Source organism: Periplaneta americana, chromosome 1, assembly GCF_040183065.1.
Source record: "Periplaneta americana isolate PAMFEO1 chromosome 1, P.americana_PAMFEO1_priV1, whole genome shotgun sequence".
In the NCBI taxonomy this organism is placed as follows: domain Eukaryota; kingdom Metazoa; phylum Arthropoda; class Insecta; order Blattodea; family Blattidae; genus Periplaneta; species Periplaneta americana.
In genome coordinates, this window is record NC_091117.1 from 26278785 (window position 1) to 26300906 (window position 22122).

Here is a 22122-nt window from a genome sequence, read left to right on the forward strand (position 1 = left end):
ATTTTGCTCGATACGTTTTTAATTAATACAATTACTTTTTCCAATGATAATAAATTTTTGTCTGTGCTTTTGTGTTATAAAACATAAACTATTCAGTTCAGGATACGTACTGTATTTCGAATTTAAGAGTAAATTTTGTCTAAAAAATCAAATATATTACAGGTAGGTAAATTTTGTTAAAGAACACAAGATATTTTCTAGATAACGGGAAAGTAATATTCGCTTAAACAAAACGACGAATACATGTATTATCCATTGCATATCAATAAATATTTGATAATGTAAACACACCTTTGTGTAATTTCCTTACAAATGAATGAATATTACCCTTATGCTGCTGCATAAAATGATAATGGGAGAACTTTATTTTCTTCAGGTTTGTGCAGGAACCAGACAACTGTTACACAACAATGGTATCGTCGACGCAAAAAATCTTTATTTCCGTAATCGATGACAACACACACTTAGAAATATATGTACTGTATAATGTATCTATTTAAGCGATAATTTATTTATTAGGAATTTATTTTGTATAGTCTATCAATAATACTGAAAAAGATAGAAGATGGAAATGTAATTGTAAGCGGTATTATATTTGACTTTATTTACAAAATAATCGACATATACAAAAAGAAAATAATCTATACTTCTTCACGTATGAGTAAATATAACGATTTGTTATATTCTACGTCCAGCCAAAGTAGAACTCTTCAGAAATATTTACTCACTGAGGGAGATGATTTTTTTCCTTAAAAAGGAAGATAGGAAAGGAAAGCTCACATTAACAAGTCTTGCCGTGACCCGGGTTGTTTGTAGTACGATCAATGTTGTGGACGATTTTAACAGGGATGTGGGTGACACCGTTACAGCGGGAACATATTGCTTCCGCTGTATCTGCTGGCTGTCTTACAATTCTCCAGCTTATCGGCTCCAGGGCTTCGTAATCTCCTCCTGCGAACAACGGAAAAACATCACTGTTAAGATCCAGAATCTCTGGGGTTGTATCTTAAATTTCAAAATTGTCCCTGCAATGATTGCTTGACTTTCTTGTGCACTGTGGCGATTCAAGCAGTCTTTACGTCAGTAATCGCCAAAAGCTGTGTCGCGACACATGCCCCTGCCTCCACTCAAGCGTAACCATGGCATCATACCCCCACCCTCCGTTTACACATTCCGATCTTCAACAGAGGAAATTCTCTTCAAAATATGTGACTGGTTCTCAGTCAATAAATTAATATTAAATTGTAACAAAACTAACATAATTCAATTTAAATCCTGTCCAAATTCAACGTCGCAAATTTCTAGCGCAATAATTAACAATAGATCCCTATTAGAAACAACAACAACCAAATTTCTTGGCTTAAAAATCGATAATGTGTTAAATTGGAAAAATCATATTAAAGAAATTACCCCCAAACTAAATTCAGCTTGTTTTGCTATTAGATCTATGCAAAAGATAGTAAATATCAATACCTTAAAAACAATATACTTTGCATACTTCCACTCGGTAATAAGTTTTGGAATAATATTCTGGGGAAATTCCACAGATAGTAACAATATATTTCTATTACAAAAAAGAGTAATTAGAATAATAGTAGGTGCCAAATCTAGGGAATCGTGTAGAACTATTTTCAAAAAACTACAAATAATGCCCATGGCTTGTCAGTATATCTTTTCATTAATAGTCTTCCTCGCATGTAATCGTGAAAACTTTGTAACTAATTCAACAGTTCATAGCATAAATACACGTCAAAAAAATGACTTTCATACTCCATCGGCAAGTCTATCGTGCTATCAAAAAGGAGTGCGTTATATGGCAGTAAAAATTTTTAATAGCCTCCCTATCGATATAAAAAATGAAACTCAAAACATAAAATTATTTAGGGCCAAATTAAAGAAGTACCTAATTTCTCACGCCTTCTATTCTGTAGGTGAATTCATGACATTCAATAACACTTCATGAAATTGATACTAAAACTATGTGTTGTACTAGTAGACTATATTGTAAATCTCGTCTGTATATATTTCATCTAGACTGTGACTATAAATTAAGATTTTATAATAGTATTAAGTTTTTTGACTTGTTCCATATTCTAGCTGTAAGCATGTATGAATACCATGGAATGTTAATAAATACAATACAATACAATACAATACAATACAATACAATACAAGACAATACAATACAATACAATACAGCCATCACTTCGATGTATATGGTCTGTCCAAAACAACTTCCGACCTGACAAATGGCGCCTTTAGCATGTTACCATGGCAACCATTCAAATCAACCAATCACAAGAGACGCGTAACCATGGTAACGGAACGGTGTTGCCTTGTCTATGTTTACAAGTTGCACGTGAATACCAGGGCCTAGTGGTGAATACAGTGGCCGGAATGACTGAGTTGGCCGGTTAGCGCGTGCTTTGTGCGAATTAAAATATTGTTTAGTTGTATTATTGTTTAAGTGTATCGATAATTATTGTGTTTAAATTATATTGCACTATTATCTTCGTTGTCATTGGTGGAGTGTGTGTTTTCTAGTTTCTGCTAGAGTTTTTAAATAGATGACTTGTGCAATGTCGGAAGGAAGGAAGGAAGGAAGGAAAGGCAGGCGGAGAATAAAGAATATTGGACAAGGTGCCCTGTTAAAGAGTCAAGCGCGAGAGATGGTGTGTTATGTAAGAGAGTATTTTGGCAGGAGAAAATATAATGGCGGGCCTCTTTTACCTTTGGCGCAAGTCGTAATGAGAGCTGTTGCTTGTGTTAAAATTAATAAGAGCACTGTTACCAATATTTGAAAAGAAAAAGGCCGTGCAGATTTTTAATTATAAATATTTTTACAGTTTACAATTTTTTCAACGCCTTTCTAACAATATTACATTGAAGAATACCAACACTCATAAAAGTAGAGGCTTTGTATTAAATTAAAACTGTTTTTACAGTTTACAGTCCTTTCGACGCTTTTCTAACGGTATTTACATTGAAGAATACCGGTACTACTACTACTACTACTAATTATTATTATTATTATTATTATTATTATTATTATTATTATAGGCTAATAAAAATAATAATGTACACAAATTTTAATGCCTAGTGTTCAACAAATTGGTTAGAAATGTATGTGTTCATGTCAGCCGTTCATTACTGCACTCTATCGGCAGCGCGCTGGCTTACACGAAAGATGGGCAACATGACAACATTGCTCCCCCCTTCTCTATAAGCTGTCAAGTCGGAAGTAGTTTTGGTCAAGGTTTAGGTACGGTCACACATCGCTACTTTTGCAGCGCAACTTTTGTACTGCAGCTGCAAAAGTTGCGTGTCGTGTTCACACGTAAGCCAAAAGTAGCGCGCTGCACGCTACTTTTCGTGCTGCACAACCCGAGTGCAGCAAAAGTTGCAACTGGAGGTTGCGAGTCTGTTCACACACAAGGCGCTACTTTTGCAGCCGCAGTCATGCTGCAGGTTTCCATCTTCGTGTTGACTTCTCAATATACATTTTGTGGTTATGTTCGCATTATTAAGAAACTCATGCGAAAGCTTACTTATCTATTATTTTCTTTTCTGTCGTATCTAGTATTCAGAAATTGACATTATTTTTACTATAAAGCTTTTAAAAACGCCTATATACTTAAATAATAACCAACAGTATATTCACGTAATCAATGTTGGCAACCCTCCTGTTTGGAACTACGCTACGGAAAATTTAAAAAATGAATTATATCGTCAGCATTTATGCTCAGACTGTGTTGTGTATTTAATAACTGTTACAAACAATTTATTTTCATCACATTTAACATTAAAATATATCCAAACAATAAAAGTATCATTGGCACATTTGGGTGGTAACACTGGTTGCAACTGCAGCAAAAGTTTCAACAAAACCGATATCAAAAATGCTGCGGCTGCAACCCTGAGAACCCTGTTCACACGTCGCTACTTTTAAGCTGCGCGCAGCATGGAAAAGCGGGCAGCAGGTTCGGCAGCCGCTACTTTTCGGGTTGCACCGTTGTTCACACGTCGCAATACGAGAGTTGCGCAGTTTTTTGTAATGCAGCGCTGCAAAAGTAGCGACGTGTGACCGTACCCTAAGTAAAGACATTTATCAGCAGCGGACGTACACATGTAATGTTACAAGTGTGTAGGATAATATGTTTCGATGTCTTTTCCACTGATAATAAGTAAAAACTTAATTTTAAGGAGCATGGGAGGAAAAGTATTTATTTTGTGCGGATGGCAAAAATATGAGATACTTAATTTGTTGTAAAATTTTAAATGAAGTACCTATAAAAGAACAATGTACGTTGTCATTATTCTTCTTGATATAAAGACTACCACGCCCTTACCTGTAAGTTGAACATTTCATTAATAATCGAATAATAAAAAGTATCGGCTTCTATGTCTTAATCGGGGTAAAATACTTCGACGTTTTTCTCTATGTCTTAACCCTTTCCAGCCCAAATTAAATTGAAAATTAAAAACAATATTTTGACATGAAGGAGAAACGCTGCCCGATAGTGTTTTGTTTCGGGATTTCAGGGGTGCCAGCTATCTTAAAAATAACTAAGAATATGGCTATGATAACATATGGAGTCATTTGGCATTTTACATGCATTCTCAGAGCAGGTAAAGTGTATGATGCCATATGGAATCATTGGGCTGGATAGGGTTAATCGGTGTAAAATACTTCCACGTTTTTTCCAACGTATGTAGTGTAATTTGAATATTTCATTAATAAATAAACAATAAAACGTATCGGCTTCTGAGTCTTAATCGGAGTAAAATACTTCAACTTTTTTTGAAGTACGCAGTGTAATTTATAACTTCATGACCAGCCTGCTGATGTAAAGTACACGTTCTTTTCATGGTATATAAGAAAATAAATTCATTTTATTTTATTAATAATACAAAAATAATGAATAGGAGGATAAAAAATTAACATGGAAAAAAGTTTGTATACAATTTTTCCCTCGAAATTATTCAAATCAACTTAACAGGGAGTTATATCTGAAAGCTTGATTTGCACAATACACGTCACTGTTCGTTAACAGAAAACCACAATTTAAGTCACACAGAGATAGTGTGCACTCAACGTTGGTTGCTTGACGGTTGTCAGCCCACTTTGAGGTCTGTGGATATAGAGGGAAGAATTAGATCGGCGTCTGGTAGATTTCCCGGGTAGCTCAGTTGGTAGAGCGTTGGTACGTTAAACCAAAGGTCCCGGGTTCGATACCTGGCCCCGGAACAATTTTTCCCTCGAAATTATTCAAAAGTGTGTATAGTTAATAAGTAGAAGAATATTATATTGCTTTTGGTTTTTGGTCACAGTCCGTCTCTGCACTGTTATTCACTGCATTACCTGAGGAGATACCCACTCCACCCTTCTCCCTGCGATAGTGGTGTGCGGGTTGCATTTCTATTACGTCACAATTTCGTGGTGTTTGGCAACCCTTGTTTTACGTCAAGGACTCGACGTAATACAACATTGTCGTGCGGGTTGTCGGCTTTGCGGGCGCTGTTAGTCTTGCTTTCTCGATCGTTGTTCATCTCTAGTAGATACATACTCACGCTGACTGCTCTGTTTACAATACGAGTTTCTCACCCTTGGTGTAAGTGAACTTTGTAACGACGGGATAAGTCAGAACCAAATATATAAAAAATTGACAAACTTTGAAAGAGTTCCGCTAGTTCTCACTAGGTGACACCGTTATTGGGGAGGGGGGTTAAAAGTGTTGGGGAAAATGATTATGTAGATTAAGCATAAATTATTTTCATAATTGACAATATCAGTGATTTCCATCTAAATCCAGCGTTGTTTTACAATCAGTAGATGGTATGAAAAACTGAATTCTATAATGTCGGGTTATGTTTATGTATGATTGGTAACATTTTCGTCATCTATTCGTAGAGGTAATAACTAAAGAAGCCATACTTGCACCAACAACTTATCGATCACTTTCGATTACTAGGATCAGATATCTTTGAACGTCAGTGTCAAATATATCTGACCTACGATTTTATGATCGTGTAAACCAACATTCCAATTATGGGATAAGTCAGAACCAAAATATAAAAAATTGATAAACTTTAAAAGAGTTTTCGAGTAGGTTATTTTACGATGCTTTATCAACATCTAAGGTTATTTAGGGTCTGAATTTGATAATGCCGGTGAAATGAGTCCGGTGTCCAGCACCGAAAGTTACCCAGCATTTGCTCATATTGGGTTGAGGGAAAAACCCTCTACCAGGTAACTTGTCCCCACCGGGAATCGAACCTGGGCCACCTGGTTTCGCGGCCAGACGCGCTGACCGTTACTCCACAGGTGTGGACGCTTTGAAAGAGTTCTGCTAGCTCTCAATAGATGGCATCATTACTCGATCGGCTAAAAAAGTGTCAGGGAAAATTATTATGTATATTAAGTAAGTATAAATTATTCTTATAATTTACAATATTATCGGTTTCCAGCTAAACCCAATGTTGTTTTAAATCGATAGAGTTATAGGAAAAATTGAACTCTATAATGTGAGTATATTTACGTACGATTGGCTACACTGAACTATTATCTTCGCCATCTAGTCATTAAAGTAATTACTAAAGAACTCAGCCACCGGCGTGGCTCAGTCGGTTAAGGCGCTTGCGTGCCGGTCTGAAGTTGCGCTCGGGCGCGGGTTCGATCCCCGCTTGGGCTGATTACCTGGTGGGGTTTTTCCGAGGTTTTCCCCAACCGTAAGGTGAATGCCAGGTAATCTGTGGCGAATATTCGGTCTCATCTCGCCAAATACCATCTCGCTATCACCAATCTCATCGACGCTAAATAACCTCGTAGTGGAATAACCAACCAACCAACTAAAGAATCACACTTACACCAACAAATTATCGATGACTATCGATTAGTACTGTCAGATACCTTTGAACGTCAGTGTACCTGATTGTTGTTTTTTAGTTTGTTTTTTAATCCTGCTTCGACAAGCTGTTATCGGACGGTATTGCAACATCACTCAGTTGGCACGATTTCATATCTAAATTACGGATTACAATACTCGGCTATTAACTGCTGCTGTGCGAATCTGATAATCGTACGAAATTGTAAGATTTTTCCACTGAAAAAACTCGCTTTGGTACATGAACATACGCAGAGCTATTTTTGTAACAAAATAATTTCCGGAACGCACCCTTCCCGCCACTTTTCAGGGCGCGTTCGCAAATGAAAGGCGCAAAAATGCTCATTAATCTAATTCGTTCGACGTGTTCCTGACTATTAGCAAATCAAGTGACGAACTGATAAAATAGAAACGAGAAGAAAGGCACAGTGTTGTCATGCTGTCAATGCGAAATTAGTGCATCAGGGATTTGAAATGAATCGTGTGATCCTGAAAAAAAAAGAACTGAGAAATACTTGTTCCATGAAAGAATTAAAAAGTATTAATAAAAGTGCAATATGTGTACTGAATTTTTTTTTATTTCTTTGGTAATGTTATATTTTAAGAAAATCTAGCATTTTTTTTAAATAGCATGGTTTCCATAATATAAGCTATGTGTTTTTATCATGTTATAATTTAATTGGCTGCATACGAAAATATAGCCAGTATATGGTTCGATTTAAATTCACTTGTAATTAATAAAGATAAAACAATAGCTATCCCATTTTCTTTAAATAATAAAGGTAATAAACCAATTTCATCTATACTACAAATTAAAATGCATAATTCTGATTGTTCCGATATAAATTGCAATTGTTCAGTTATTAATGAAGTTAATGAGGTTAAATACTTAGGTATAATTATTGATAATCATTTAAAATGGAATAATCATATTCATTATATTTGTAATAAATTACGTAAAACATTATGTTACTTTGTTGTTCTAAGCAATATTTTGTCAATTAACTGTTTACGTATTATTTATTTAGCATTATTTCAGTCTATATTTATGTATGGTATCATAGGTTGGGTGGAACTTATAAATCCAACCTTTATCCGTTAATTTTACTACAGAAAAAAGTATTAAAAATTTGTTTAAAAGAGCAGAAAGATTACCCAACTGAAATGTTGTTTAAACACTTTAAAGTTTTCAATAAATGTATTATTTTATTTTATTGAAATATTTTCATAGACATTTTAATAACTTTGAAAGGTATATACATAAATATAAAACTAAAAATATGAATTCTCTGCGTTTGTGTGAACCAAAATGTAAAAGCAATGCAGCTTTTTTATCATAGCATGAGTCAAGGTCCCATATTATTAAGCAAATTTTATTCCAATATTATTTTAACCACGAATCCTCTCCAAATTAATACAAAAAAATTGTATTGGATTTATAGTTTGGGTTTAAACATATTAAACACTTTTTAATCTGTAGTCACTCTCAATTTTAATTTTATTTTTGTCTGTATTGGAATCCCCTCCTGAGCACGAGTCTTACTCATTCAGGAGTGGGCTAGTTTATCTTACATTGTAATTTATTAACTTGTATTCATTTCAAACTTACTAACAATAAAATAAATAAATAAATAAATAAATAAATAAATAAATAAATAAATAAATAAATAAATAAATAAATAAATAAATAAATGAATAAATAAATAAATAAATAAATAAATAAATGAATGAATAAATAAATAAATAAATAAATAAATAAATAAAGGATGGATACAACTACTACGTATCCATCGCTGTGGAATAAAGGCAGATCCACGATAAACCGGGAATGGAAACGACAACGAGAACGAAAACGGAAATATTGTTAAAATAAATGTATTTAAATGGGAGCATTCACAATTATTAACTTTCACATTCCCGTTCCCGGCCTCCGACAAGTTTCTCGTTAATTGTGAATGCTCGCTTTTACTGTAAATACATTTATTTTAACAATATTTCCGTTCTCGTTCTCGTCGTTTTCGTTCCCGGTTTATTGTGAACCAGCCTTAACAGTTAGCATATCTGACCGTGAAACGAGCGGGCAAGGATTCAAATCCTGCTGGGACAAGTTACCTAGTTGAAGTTTCTTCCGGGGTTTTCCCTCAACCCATTAAAAGCAAATGCTGGATAACTTTCGACACTGAACCTCGGACTCATTTCGCTGGTATTATCACCTTCCTCTCATTCAGACGCTAGATATCCACAGCAGTTGATAAAGTGTCGTAAAATAACTAATTAAAAAAATAGTGGTCAGACCTTCAGCGGTCCCGGTCAGGCCTAGGATTTTTTCTTTGGGGGTTTTCTCGGAGTTTCATTCTGTCAACATTTCTCCATGTCGTCATCTTTCCATAACATTCCCGAACACCGGCTGGCGACGCACGGAGGGGGCTGGCCTAGGGACGAGTAGGGTTGCCGGTCGGAAACCTATATACGCAGCGAACCTTAGTGTAGTCAGCCGATGTGGGTTTGGGAATGCGCTTAATCTGAGGGTTAGTTGAATAGATCTTGAAAGTGCTGGGTCGTAGTGCCCCATCCCGAAATTTAATTCAATTCAAATTAAGGAATAGATAGACCTTAGACATACGTCTGCTCGGATTAAGGGACGGTATGCTAAGCCGGATAGTCACAGATTATGAGTCTTGAGACATAATTGCCAGCCCGAGACAAAGCGTGCATCAATGCTCGCATCAAGTCGCCATTGGTACACTCATGCAGAAATTCCGCTATTATGGAAGTGCTGCTTCTTTCTTTCTCTTGTGCGCACATCGATAATTCTGCCATCTAGCGGTGATAGCTTCACGTTCTGCATTAAAAAATGTAAGTCGCTACTTCAGTTTGCAACTTACCCTTATCTCAAATTACATTTGTGCGAGACCGTTCGTATTTGCTTGGTTTCCGCACAAAACCAATCCGCGGAAAGTCTAAAATTCCACATTCAGTATTCCCAACCTAACACACATAACAATTTCCCTCTTCTTACCGCTTAAGTGACATATTGATTTTACTGCTTTAGGCTTTTAACATATTATTTTTAGAGACATTCAATATAGTAATAATTATAAATTGGAAACTTACCACTGCAGTTTCACCTAAATTGCACTGTTAATTATTGTTTTTAAATATTTGCAAAAATTAAGTAAACTCTACAACTCCACTAAAGTTACTGCATTCGTGATGCAAGTAACATTAAGGAAGCCGTGAAAAAATCAACAAGATTCCAGACTCATCATGGCGGCTACTTTGAACGAAGGAGATGTGGAAATCTAAACAAAATTAAACTTGTCGATGTTATTACTGCAATATGTTATACAGTATAAATAATATTGTTAAAATATTAAAATGAAAAATAAATCATTACATAACCTTACCGTTTGTTTTAAGTTCGCATTTATAGACTGGGGGGGGGGGAAAGACAGACGTATATAAACATTTTAAAGCTACAATGTTGAAGATAGATATTTTTGTTTTGCAAATTTGCCGTCATTGAACAGAAACCAAGATGGAGATTTCATTGCAACTAATTAGAAATTCCTCTTTCAGGTATGTAATAAACGATCTTCGCACAAAATAATGTACGATACACGAGCGGTATGTTTTCTTTCAATTCTCGGAAATTAAAAAAACTCAACTACGTTTCGCTTTTTCAAACTTTTCCTCGAACATGAAAACTTCAACATACCGCTCTTGTAACGCATATTACTATTTCATTAACATTTTAGGTACGTATGTGTTTCGATTTCATTTACCACAAATGATTAGATTATCAATATGGGAAAGTGGAGCTAATTAAGATATCTTTCCGTTGTGAAATACGGGTTTACCTCTGCAGCACCCACAGGTTTTCATCACTTCCTTGATACCCATGGTATTTATTTTAAAGAGTAACATTCTGTGTTAGTTATTTCTCCCATGATATATTGCAACGAAAGCAACGTACATGGAAAGTCTAGCCTAAAGAACACAATAGATTTATAAATCCAGTCTACTTATTATATAAAAAGGTAAAAAAGTCTGACTTCACAGTAGAGGCGCTTGTACCCTGAGGGCGCCCTTGGTTTACCTTACCTTCTTAGTGCACGGTGTACGAACAGCGGCAACAAAGTTGTATTGTTCGTGCTGGTATTGAACAACTCTTTTGTAATACACATTATTATTACATCTATAATCCGATTATGTGAAACCTGTGAAGAATTTATGGAGGTTGTCCGTTTTTTGAACTCTCCTGATCAATATTAGCGCAGAAATTTGTTGCAAATATTCTCCGCTGCAGTTCCATTAGGAAGATAGCGGGTATGATTTCGATAACAACTGCAGCCATGTGAAGCTTATTTTTTTATCAATTGCTCATAACTGAATAAACATATAAACTGTGTGGATTTTCCTTATTAAAACACATCACACAACACAAATAATACACTAATTTTAGGTTCAAATATTCGTGCGAACTTCCTAATGTGGCAAAACTGACGGTCGAGACTATGGCAATGTGGGAGATTTTAACTTTTTTTTCCTCAGCCAAAAATGCCGTTGTTTTGGTATTGCCGGTTATTTGGGTGCCGGTTAAGAGGGATTTTACTGTACTTTATAAAATCACTTGGATAACCTAAAAATTATAGGGAACGGCTCCAGTGAGCCATGCTAATGCATAGTTAAACTGTTTTGCCACAAAAATGGTCCACGTAGAATACTAATTTTTACTTAATTTATATCGTATTCTTTTTATATATAAAAACACTCATCTTTTTACGAGTACGGTATTTTCTTAGTATTTCTGGAGAGAAATAAAAAATAGGTTACAGCCGCCAAATACTCTTCAAGGAACGACCACTCATATAAATTGAGGGAAAGAAGGCAGAGGATGGACACTGGAAAGTTTTCTTTTCTCAATCGTACTATCAGGGACTGGAATACTTTACTTGCAGATTTACTAAAGGCTTTACCAATAACCAAAAAAATATTAAAAATTAGGCTTAAGGACTTTACTAATAGAAGGTAGTATATTATACACACTACCTAAAGGGTGTAATTGATATCTTGTTATTTGAAGTGTTCTATCAGTGAGGAAGTGTGTTGTGTCGGTGAAGTGTGTAGTGTCAGTGAAGTCTATTGTGTAAGTGAAGTGTGTTGGTGTCAGTGAAGTGGCTGTGCAAAGTATTTGAACAGTGAAATGGTTAGAAGTGTTAGTGACATCAGGTAGAATCAGTGCAGTGAGTGACAGCGAAATAAGTGTAGTGCCGAAAGGTACTTGTGCAGGTATGAACCTGTCACACTCGTGGGTCTTAGTTCGAACTTAGGGTAAATTAGATTTACCTTGTTATTTTAAGTGACCATGCTTAATTTAATTTAGGATCCTCCTTTTTATTATTTAAATTACGTATTATTATTATTATTATTATTATTATTATTATTATTATTAATTATTGTTTTTTATTAGTTGTGTTTATTATTAATTGTCATTATTGAGTGTAATTAGTTATCACTGCCACCGGGTATATACCCATTTGCAGTGTGAATAAATACATACATACAAAAGACGAGTATTTTTTCTGGAACAAAAATGCAATACAAATGGAGTAAACATCAATATTTTATATTGAAGCTCACTGAAGCTGTTCCCCTCGATTCTATAGGTTATCTAAGTGATTTTACAAAGTGCTACGAAATGGCATTCTTATGATTATCATTTCCCTAAACCTGCATCTGCCTGAGAGGTCCAGGCAAAATCTGTCAGCCATTTTTGGTCCACCTTCAATTTCGACCTTGAATAACCTTTGCAGTAGGAAGCGTCGTTGAATAAAATATCATTACTATATATTTGTTTAAATTTAATTATATAAATTATGACAAACGATGTTCTGATTCACGAGCCACCACTGGTTGTATGTAAAAAATTTCAAGAATGTAATTCTGGGGCATTATAGGGGCTACCCATCACACATATGCGCAAAAAAATGTCAGCGGAAGTAATGGTTCGATTAGCGTTTTTAGTATTCGATATTCGATAAGCATTAAATGCTACCAAACTAAAAAATTAAATAAAAAAATTAAACAGTTTGTTACTACTGATGTGATTTTAGTCACTTTGTATTATATTTTTGGTCCAGGGAAAATATATTTTACTATTACTGCAGGTTATTTCCATTTTGAAGTAGGCTACAAGTCAACAATATAAAACTGACTGTTAAACTATAAGTTGGCAACATATTTTATGTCGATTATAACAACAATACATATCGATAGTAGCATTCATACCATTCAACCAATAAGGAGATTGACCCCTATAATGCATCTTGCCTAATTCTGTTTGTGACTGGTGTCTGCGGCCCCAAGAAGAATTTGGGATGGTGCCATTTTTAACTCCCCCTTCACTGTTATGGGCGAAATGAAGCTTCTGATATTCTACTAGAAGTTACGAAAACATTACGCTTCTCAGATATGCTGTTAACTATAAAATGATACAGAATCACAGAGCTGCCAATATTTTCGGCAGGTACTACACAACTCCCAGCAAGGCTACATAAAAAGTGGCAGCTTTCACTTATAAATATCTCCATTCTCTATATCCATAGATCCTAGTCACGAATAGTAGTAGATCGTCTCAGAAATCTTTTGATGTGAGCATTCAACTCATTTTGTCTGTGGATTGCTAGGCAACGAACAGTTTGTTTTATATCTGTTGTTGTTATTGTTTTTTTATCACTTCATAGCAAATTGTATATAATAGTTAAAGTTTTACATATTAATCACTGTTCCATGACAGTTACACTGTAAATGCAAAATAGCTGGTATTGTTTTGAAACACATGTCTAGAAGCATTTGACTTTGTCTATTTGCGGTATTACTATATATACAGGGACATCATTTTATTTTTACTTCAATTTTTATTGTACCTGAGTTTTTGAATGTACTTCACTCCCACCCCTTCTACTAGTAAACTTCCAACCGTTCACGACACAGAGCCGAGGGCGCGTAAGCAGTACTGAGTTAGCGAGTATAGTACGTTCCAGACATATGTTAGCGTTTTCCAGTGACGAAAGAGCTTTCAATATTGAATCATATTTTCGTACAGGTACTGTCGCCCGTTTGCCTACGTCGCATCCCGGTTTCCCCCACCTGCTTCTGTTCGCCCCTCTGTTAAGTCTAGTAGCTGGGCTATCTTAGCTCTTTTCTGAAAACATTAATTTCTGTTAGGAATTGGACGTCTACGTAATATTATACAAGTGTTTAAAATAACATAAAAAAGGGCCTCGTTAAGTAATTAACTGTCACGTGATCCCCCCCTTTTTACGACAAAACCACTTCAACGGACAGTAGATAGCATTTCTGAGTAATTTTATCTTTTCGGATCGGGCAGAAGTGAAGATTGAATTTACAGTACGTAAGGTATTCTTTTATAGAGTAGGTACGGGATTATTTCAACATGAGTTACTCGTACGAAGGACGAAACAGGTAATTGGAATTAGGTACAGTAGTCTATAGTGCGATAATATGCACAAAAGAACTGAAGCCTGTATCGAAATGAACGGCCACCATTTTCAAAAATGAGTTAAAATATCCATATTATGATTATTTTTTCAATTTAACTTCATTCTCTATATTCTACGCTAATGTGCTGTAACAGTACAATATACACTGCATAATTAATACGTCCGAATGGATAGCTCAATTCGTGAGTAAAAACACTAAGTGTTAATACAGTACTATATTTTGATTAAACAAAAACCTAATGAAAATTATCAAACTCAAAATTGCGGTATTTCCTAGTTTACATAAATGGATGAACTACTTTTCTTCCCTCCTATACCTAGTAAAGTGATTTGTATTTTACGCCAGTATCATCGAACTCCAGTCGTGGAAGGGGGAGCAAGCGGTGTTTCCTGTTTCAATCATTAATAGAAAGGTATAGCCAGGTTAATATTAAAAATGTTAGTAAAATAAAATGATGTCCCTGTATAATATAGACCCTATTACGTTCTATGTCTCACCTGCAGAGCCAGGTTTTTTAGTGAAGATGTTTCAAATTTGATTGTGAAACATGAATAAAATATCGTACTTATGTATTATAGATTTATTTTATTAATTTGTCCTACAGAATAATATCTGTGATATTGACAATTAATATTTGAGGAGAAAAATTCGCTCCGGCGCCGGGGATCGAACCCGGGTCCTTGGTTCTACGTACCAAGCGCTCTGACCACTGAGCTACGCCGAATTCAATCCACAGCACCGGACCGAATCCTCCTCCTTCAATGTTTCCCTTTGTGGCCTGACTCCAAGTTAGACATATATGTTGACATATATGTCCAGTGTTAACTGCCATTATACTAGGGGCGCACTCAGCTGAGTGACTTGTCCGGTGCTGTGGATTGAATTCGGCGTAGCTCAGTGGTCAGAGCACTCGGTACGTAGAACCAAGGACCCGGGTTCGATCCCCGGCGCCGGAGCGAATTTTTCTCCTCAAATATTAATCGTAATTATGGTTAAAAACGTGACAGTAATTTTTTTATTTTTTCACTAATGTTATGTCATACACTCGTACACAAACTTAATTAGCAATAGTTATGCACGGCATTATATATTTTGTAACATCCATGGCGAAATAAAGCTGTTGATAATAATATCATAATTATAATTATATCCTTTATAAATCAGTCTTATTGTTACTCAGCTCAGTTTTATACAAAAACCAGTCATCTATGGTCGTGTAGGCCATTAAAGAGAATAAATAGAATTCCCAAATTTGTTTCTCAGATTATTTTGGATCTAATATCCTCAAAACTAATATAGCGTACTCTATCTGTTTCAGGTTTCTCAGTGTTTAATGGTTATATATATCACAGATAAATATATAAATTATCTCATTATTATTATTATTATTATTATTATTATTATTATTATTATTACTATTATAATTACCATTATTGTTATTATTATTATTGTTATTATTATTATTATCATTATTATTATAACTATTTCTTACCAGTGTTTATTATTGTCACACTAACATTAGTTATCCAATTTTCATCATTTACTTTCATGTTGTTTTATGATCTAGATATTAATGTAATAACTATGTAAGCAAATGTATTTAATTAGAATTAGAGTCTGGCTGGGCGGAAAAGAAGGCCTACTGGCCTTAGCTCTGCCAGATTAAATAAATAAATTATTATTATTATCTATTTCTCTACAGTAATTAAAAGAATCCATTTTTTGTTTTTATTGCAGAAATTAAGATTTTTCACAGAAACACCCAAGTTTTGAGAAAATTCGTTACAAATTTACTACCACCGTTACAAACCAGCCACATTTAACCCTTAAATTGGCAAAACTTCATTTCTCACACTAGTTTATTAAACCGTGTCGGACTGTAAAGAAAACAACTATCGTAATGTCCATATTTTATATGCTGTACAATATTATAGTATTGTGAAATTTTAATTGTCCTATCATTTTTTTCTATTATTCTATTAAAATTATAGCATACTAGTGGCTTGTGCAGCAAATGCTGTAAACTATGTTCATTAGATGTTCAAATAAACATTTTTCAGATTTATTTTTAATGAAGAATACCAGACATTCTGAAAGTTATTTGCTTCCATAATAATGAAAGATATTCTCTCTCGAGCCAATATTGAAGAGAACCACGCATATAAATATCTACACCACACCGCCATTAAATATATGAAAAAGATCCAACTCCACTTGATTAATAGCTACAAAAATATTTGATTTTTAATAATATTATTATCTTACGTAAGTTTTATAGGTTTCAGTAACATATACTATATATAGGCCTACTATATAGCCGCCACTCAGTAAAATATAGAAGTCAAAATCTAATTTAAGTTATTCTCTACATCTACTTATATAACCCCAAAACGTTTCACTTTCATATCATCAATATACCATTAATATGTATAATTAATGAAAAATAGTCACATCATGGCATTAACTACAATAATATTTCATTTCTAATGGTAATAATGTCATCAAAACACCTCAAGTTATGTAGTTTTTAACATCCAAAACACAGCTGTACCCAGAAAATTACACATCACAGAATCGAACCTGTCAATTATTTTTAATAAGTTAAGTTTTTAATAACCAATTTAATTTGAGCTTTAAATATGTTAGCATTCTTTCAGATCATGGCCTTCGTGTAATATTGTTTACTGTAGTATGTGTTTTGTTTTATTCTGAAATGCAACACGGCCGACTTGATGCTCGCTTCGCTTATCCTTTACAAAAAGGCGAAGGCAATATCAAGTTGGCCGTGAATGCTATTAGCTAGTTCTCAAAACTGACGACAGATGGATTTTGGAAAATAGGAAAATTATGTTTAAAAATTGACATGTCACTGAAAACTACTATTTTTCCGAAAAACTTTGAGTTCCAAGCTTCAAAATGAGGGGTCATTTATTAAAATCCGTCCAGCCGTTTTCCTGTAATTTCCATTACCAGTTCAAATTATATATATATATATATATATATATATATATATATATATATATATATAGCCTATTAACCTGTTGTATCGTATAGGATACTTTGCTCTTTTAAGGGTTAACAAAAAACCTGCATATACTTCTTGGTGCATCTCTCTGTCACACTTCGCTTTTATTGCTAGTTAAAAAAATACTCGTCCTGCTCATTGAAAAGCTACGAAGACACAATCACAATTCGAGTACATCTGAGTTTCTTTTGGGAAAAAAAGGCATGAATACAAAGTCAGTAACTCAAGAAACATGTGAAGTGGAAGATGAAGGGGTGGTATGTAGTAGGATAGCGTCAAACTGGTTTAAACGATTCACTGATGGAGACCTACATCTAGAAGATGAATTCGTTCATGAAGATCACCTATTGTAGAGAATCAAACTTGAAGAGCAGCCACTCACCAGTAGCAGTGAATTGTCAGCAAGTCGTGGTGTTTCTAAGGCCACAGTCTATCGCCATCCACCAATTTGGATTGTGTCTTAACGGCGACCATTATTTATTTATTTATTTACTTATTTATTTATTTATTTATTTATTTAACCTGGTAGAGATAAGGCCATCAGGCCTTCTCTTCCCCTTTACTAGGTGATTACAACTACAATATTAAGAATACAATTACAATTAACATTACAAAATTAATATTAAATTTACAAGTACAATAAAAATCAAAGTACTAAAAGATTAACTGATTAATAAAAGCTAGACAGTTTATTGTAAAAGTTAAGAAGAGAGAAGCATTTCTTTTATTGATTAAGTAAAAATTAAACCTACTCTACGCAGTAAGAAAATGCTTAATAAGCTTGCTTTTGAACGCTACTAAATTCCGACAGTCTCTGATGTCACTGGGTAGGGTATTCCACAAGTGCGAGAGCGAGATTGAGTATGGTGATGAATACGATGATGTCTTATGTGTTGGTATGGCTAGTATGCGGCTATTTCGCGTGCGTGTGAAGAGATTATGATATGATGACAGGTAACTGAAACGGGAGGCAAGGTAGGTAGGTGTAGAAGTGTGAAGGATTTGAAAAGGAGAGCAAGAGAATGAAAATTTCTACGTTCGTTAAGCCGTAGCCAGTTTAGAGTTTGGAAGGATGGGGTAATGTGGTCAGCGCGACGGACATCGCAGACGAAGCGAACACAAGAATTATGAACACGTAATTTTTGCGACTGGTTGACATTGAGGTCAGTCAGTAGAAAATCACAATAATCGAAGTGGGGCATTACTAGTGTTTCCACTAGTATTTTCTTGAGTGATAGCGGGAGGAATTTTCGAATGCTGTTTAAGGAATGTAGTATGGAAAGCACTTTTTTTTGGTAATATGGGTTACTTGGTTATTCCAGTTTAAATGCGTATTAAAGTAAACTCCAAGGTTTTTAACACAGGAAGCAAAAGGGATTATTTTGCCGTTTAACTTGACTGGAAGAGCAGGAGTAATATTGCATAATAGACGTTGATGTCCCACTAGGATTGCTTGTGATTTTATGCATTGAGAGTCAAACCAAACTTTCTGGCCCATGCAGATATAGATTCAAGGTCCATACTAAGTGACCGAAGCAGAGTTATAAGGAAAATACTTTTGTGCGAGATCGTGCGTATTTGCTTGTTTTCCGCACAGAACCAATACGCGGTAAGTGTAAAACACCACATTCAGTATTCCCAACGTAACACACATAACAATTTCCCTCTTCTTACCGCTTAAGCGCGACATTCATTTTAATGCTTTAGGCTTTTAACAAATTATTTTTAGAGACGTTCAACATAGTAATAATTATAAATTGGAAACTTACTACTGCAATTTCACCTAAATTGCAATGTTAATTATTGTTTTTAAATATTTGCAAAAATTAAGTAAAGTCTACTACTCCACGAAACTTATTGCATTCCTGATACAAGTAACATTAAGGAAGCCGTGAAAAAATCAACAAGATTCCAGATGCCGATGTTATTACTGCAATATGTTATATAAATAATATTGTTAAAATATTAAAATGAAAAATAAGTCATTACATAACCTTACCGTTTGTTTTAAGTTCGCATTTATAGACTGGGGGGAAAAAAAGACAGACGTATGTCACGGCCTGCTGGAGTATAGTAAACACAGAAAACATTTTATAGCAACAATGTTGAAGAAAGATATTTTGGCTTTCCTAAGTTGCCGTTATTAAACAGAAACCAAGATGGAGATTTCATTGCAACTAATTAGAAATTCGTCTTTCAGGTATGTAATAAACGATCTTCGCACAAAATAATGTACGATACACGAGCGGTATGTTTGTTTTCATGTTCTCGGAAATTAAAAACGCTCAACTACGTTTCGCTTTTTCAATCTTTTCCTCGAACACAAAAACGTCTACCTACCGCTCTTGTAACGTATATTACTATTGAGATAATCTAATATTAATAGAGCTTCGGAATGTAGGTATTTGTACGTACCTGAAGTTGAGATGTGGCGCGGGGGAGGTTGCTGTGAGGGGCAGGAGCCTGGCTCTCGGGGTCTGCAAATCTCTTCCTCCGGTAGCCGGCAATAGGCAGGGGAAGTGGCCTGTCCATTCCTGCGCCGAACTGGTTGGACTGCTGCTGCAACTGTTCAAGAACATTTTTGAGTTTTCTTATGCTGATTGTTCCATTAATCGGCACGTTTGCTAAATAATTATTATGGTTTAAATAATAATAATAATAATAATAATAATAATAATAATAATAATAATAATAATAATAATAATAATTAGGGCTAGGATTTTGATGACCTATAAATCATAAAAGAAAGTCCTAAAACAATGCATTTATGACCTAAAAATCTTAAAAAAAAAATGCCCTTAAAAATGCCCTAAAAGTTGATCTTACATTCTAAAATTGGCTTAGTAGGAGTTTTGTGCTACTTAATATTTAGACTAGTAATTAAATTAAATTCTAGTATCAACATTTAAGTTTATTTAATTTTACATATTTTTTTCTAAGTGGTACACTTTAATTAATTATTTTACCTGATGTAGTTTTCATGTAGCCCATCACAAGGCCACTCTTACACGGAATTAGCAAGTATACAGGAGTCTATATTGAAGGGATGATTGGACTGATCCATTACATGGGGTGTACTACGTTAAAAGGGCAATATTTGTGTAGAAAAACGATTAAAATATTATACAAAATAATGGGTATTAGCCACCGTTGTAGCTCGGTCGGTTAAGGCGCTTGTCTGCCGATCCGGAGTTGCGCTCGGGCGCGGGTTCGATTCCCGCTTGGGTTGATTACCTGGTTGGGTTTTTTCCCCGAGGTTTTTCCCAACCGTAAGGCAAATGTCAGGTAATCTATGGCGAATCCTCGGCCTCATCTCACCAAATATCATATCACTATCACCAATTCCATCGACGCTAAATAACCTCGTAGTTGATACAGCGTCGTTAAATAACCAAGTTAAAAATAAAGGGTATTAAGGGACAAAATATGTAAACAAAATATCAAAGGAAATAATTTTATATTCATAATCGGGATTTGTGGCCAAAATTAAATGAAAATGCCTAAAAAATGTCTGAATAGAAGTGTACTGCTTAAGCAGTGGGTTGAAGGACACGCAATTTTAGTCCTGCGTCATTACTGTATATGAGCGTATAATTCTTCTATTGACATCACTTGAAGAAAATAGTGAATAAGCAGTCGCGGACAGCCGATGAGGAGTGGTCCTCCAGCTTGGGGGTTGGGCGAAGGGCTAACAACCCGTCACCGTAAAAAACAGCTTGTTACCAATCCTTCAAAGCCTCGAAATGGGACTGATTCTCTGGCACGACCACAGCTGACATAATTAGGAACATTAAATCCAGACGTTTGAGATGGGCAGGGCATGTAGCGCGTATGGGCGAATCGAGAAATGCATATAGAGTGTTAGTTGGGAGGCCGGAGGGAAAAAGACCTTTAGGGAGGCCGAGACGTAGATGGAAAGATAATATTAAAATGGATTTGAGGGAGGTGGGATATGATGATAGAGAATGGATTAATCTTGCTCAGGATAGGAACCAATAGCGGGCTTATGTGAGGGCGGCAATGAACCTCCGGGTTCCTTAAAAGCCAGTAAGTAAGTAAGTAAGTAAGTAAGTAAGTAAGTAAGTAAGTAAGTAAGTAAGTAAGCAAAGAAAATAGTGAGAGTCCGCTGTACTGATGTGTTTAGGGTCGATGGAGTTGGTGATAGCGTGATGGTATTTGATGAGATGAGGTCGAGGATTCGCCGTAGATTGCGTGACATTCGCGTTACAGTTGGGAAAAACCCAATCAGGTAATCAGCCCAAGTGGGAATGGAACGCATGCCCAAGAGGAGTTCAGAGCAGGAGTAAGGAAACGCGCTACCGCCTGGCTACACCGGTAGTCACACGTGGATAATGGTATTTTAGTAAGATGAGACCAACTATTCGCTTGACATTACCTGGCATTCGCCTCAAAATTGGAAAAAACCTCGTAAAAATATTTATGCTCGGCCATGCCGAAATGTAGTAATTGTGCACCTGGTAGCAGCCCTTTAATGCACCTCATTAAAGTACACCTATTCATTAAAGTTCAGGTGTTCCACCAAACAGAAAACACCATTGTAGCAATATGAAAGCGCAAGTATCGATTATTCTCGGATATGCAATCGAAAGACAACTAGCGAAACGTCACGGAGGCTGGAAATCCAATACTGTCGCAGAAGGTTATGTTCTGTTACTATAATAATTA

General features: G+C 35.1%; 1 protein-coding gene across 1 annotated transcript in view; it reads right to left on the reverse strand.

Moving 5' to 3' along the window:
* Window positions 1–572: 572 nt before the first annotated feature.
* Window positions 573–22122, reverse strand: part of CCAP (Crustacean cardioactive peptide) — a 254063-nt gene continuing 232513 nt past the window's right edge. The window contains exons 5-6 of the mRNA XM_069815672.1: window positions 19852–20001; window positions 573–951 (exon numbers count right to left, since the gene is read on the reverse strand). Coding sequence (XP_069671773.1) covers window positions 922–951; window positions 19852–20001 — 180 coding nt within the window. The 3' untranslated portion in view covers window positions 573–921. The remainder of the gene's footprint in view (window positions 952–19851; window positions 20002–22122) is intronic.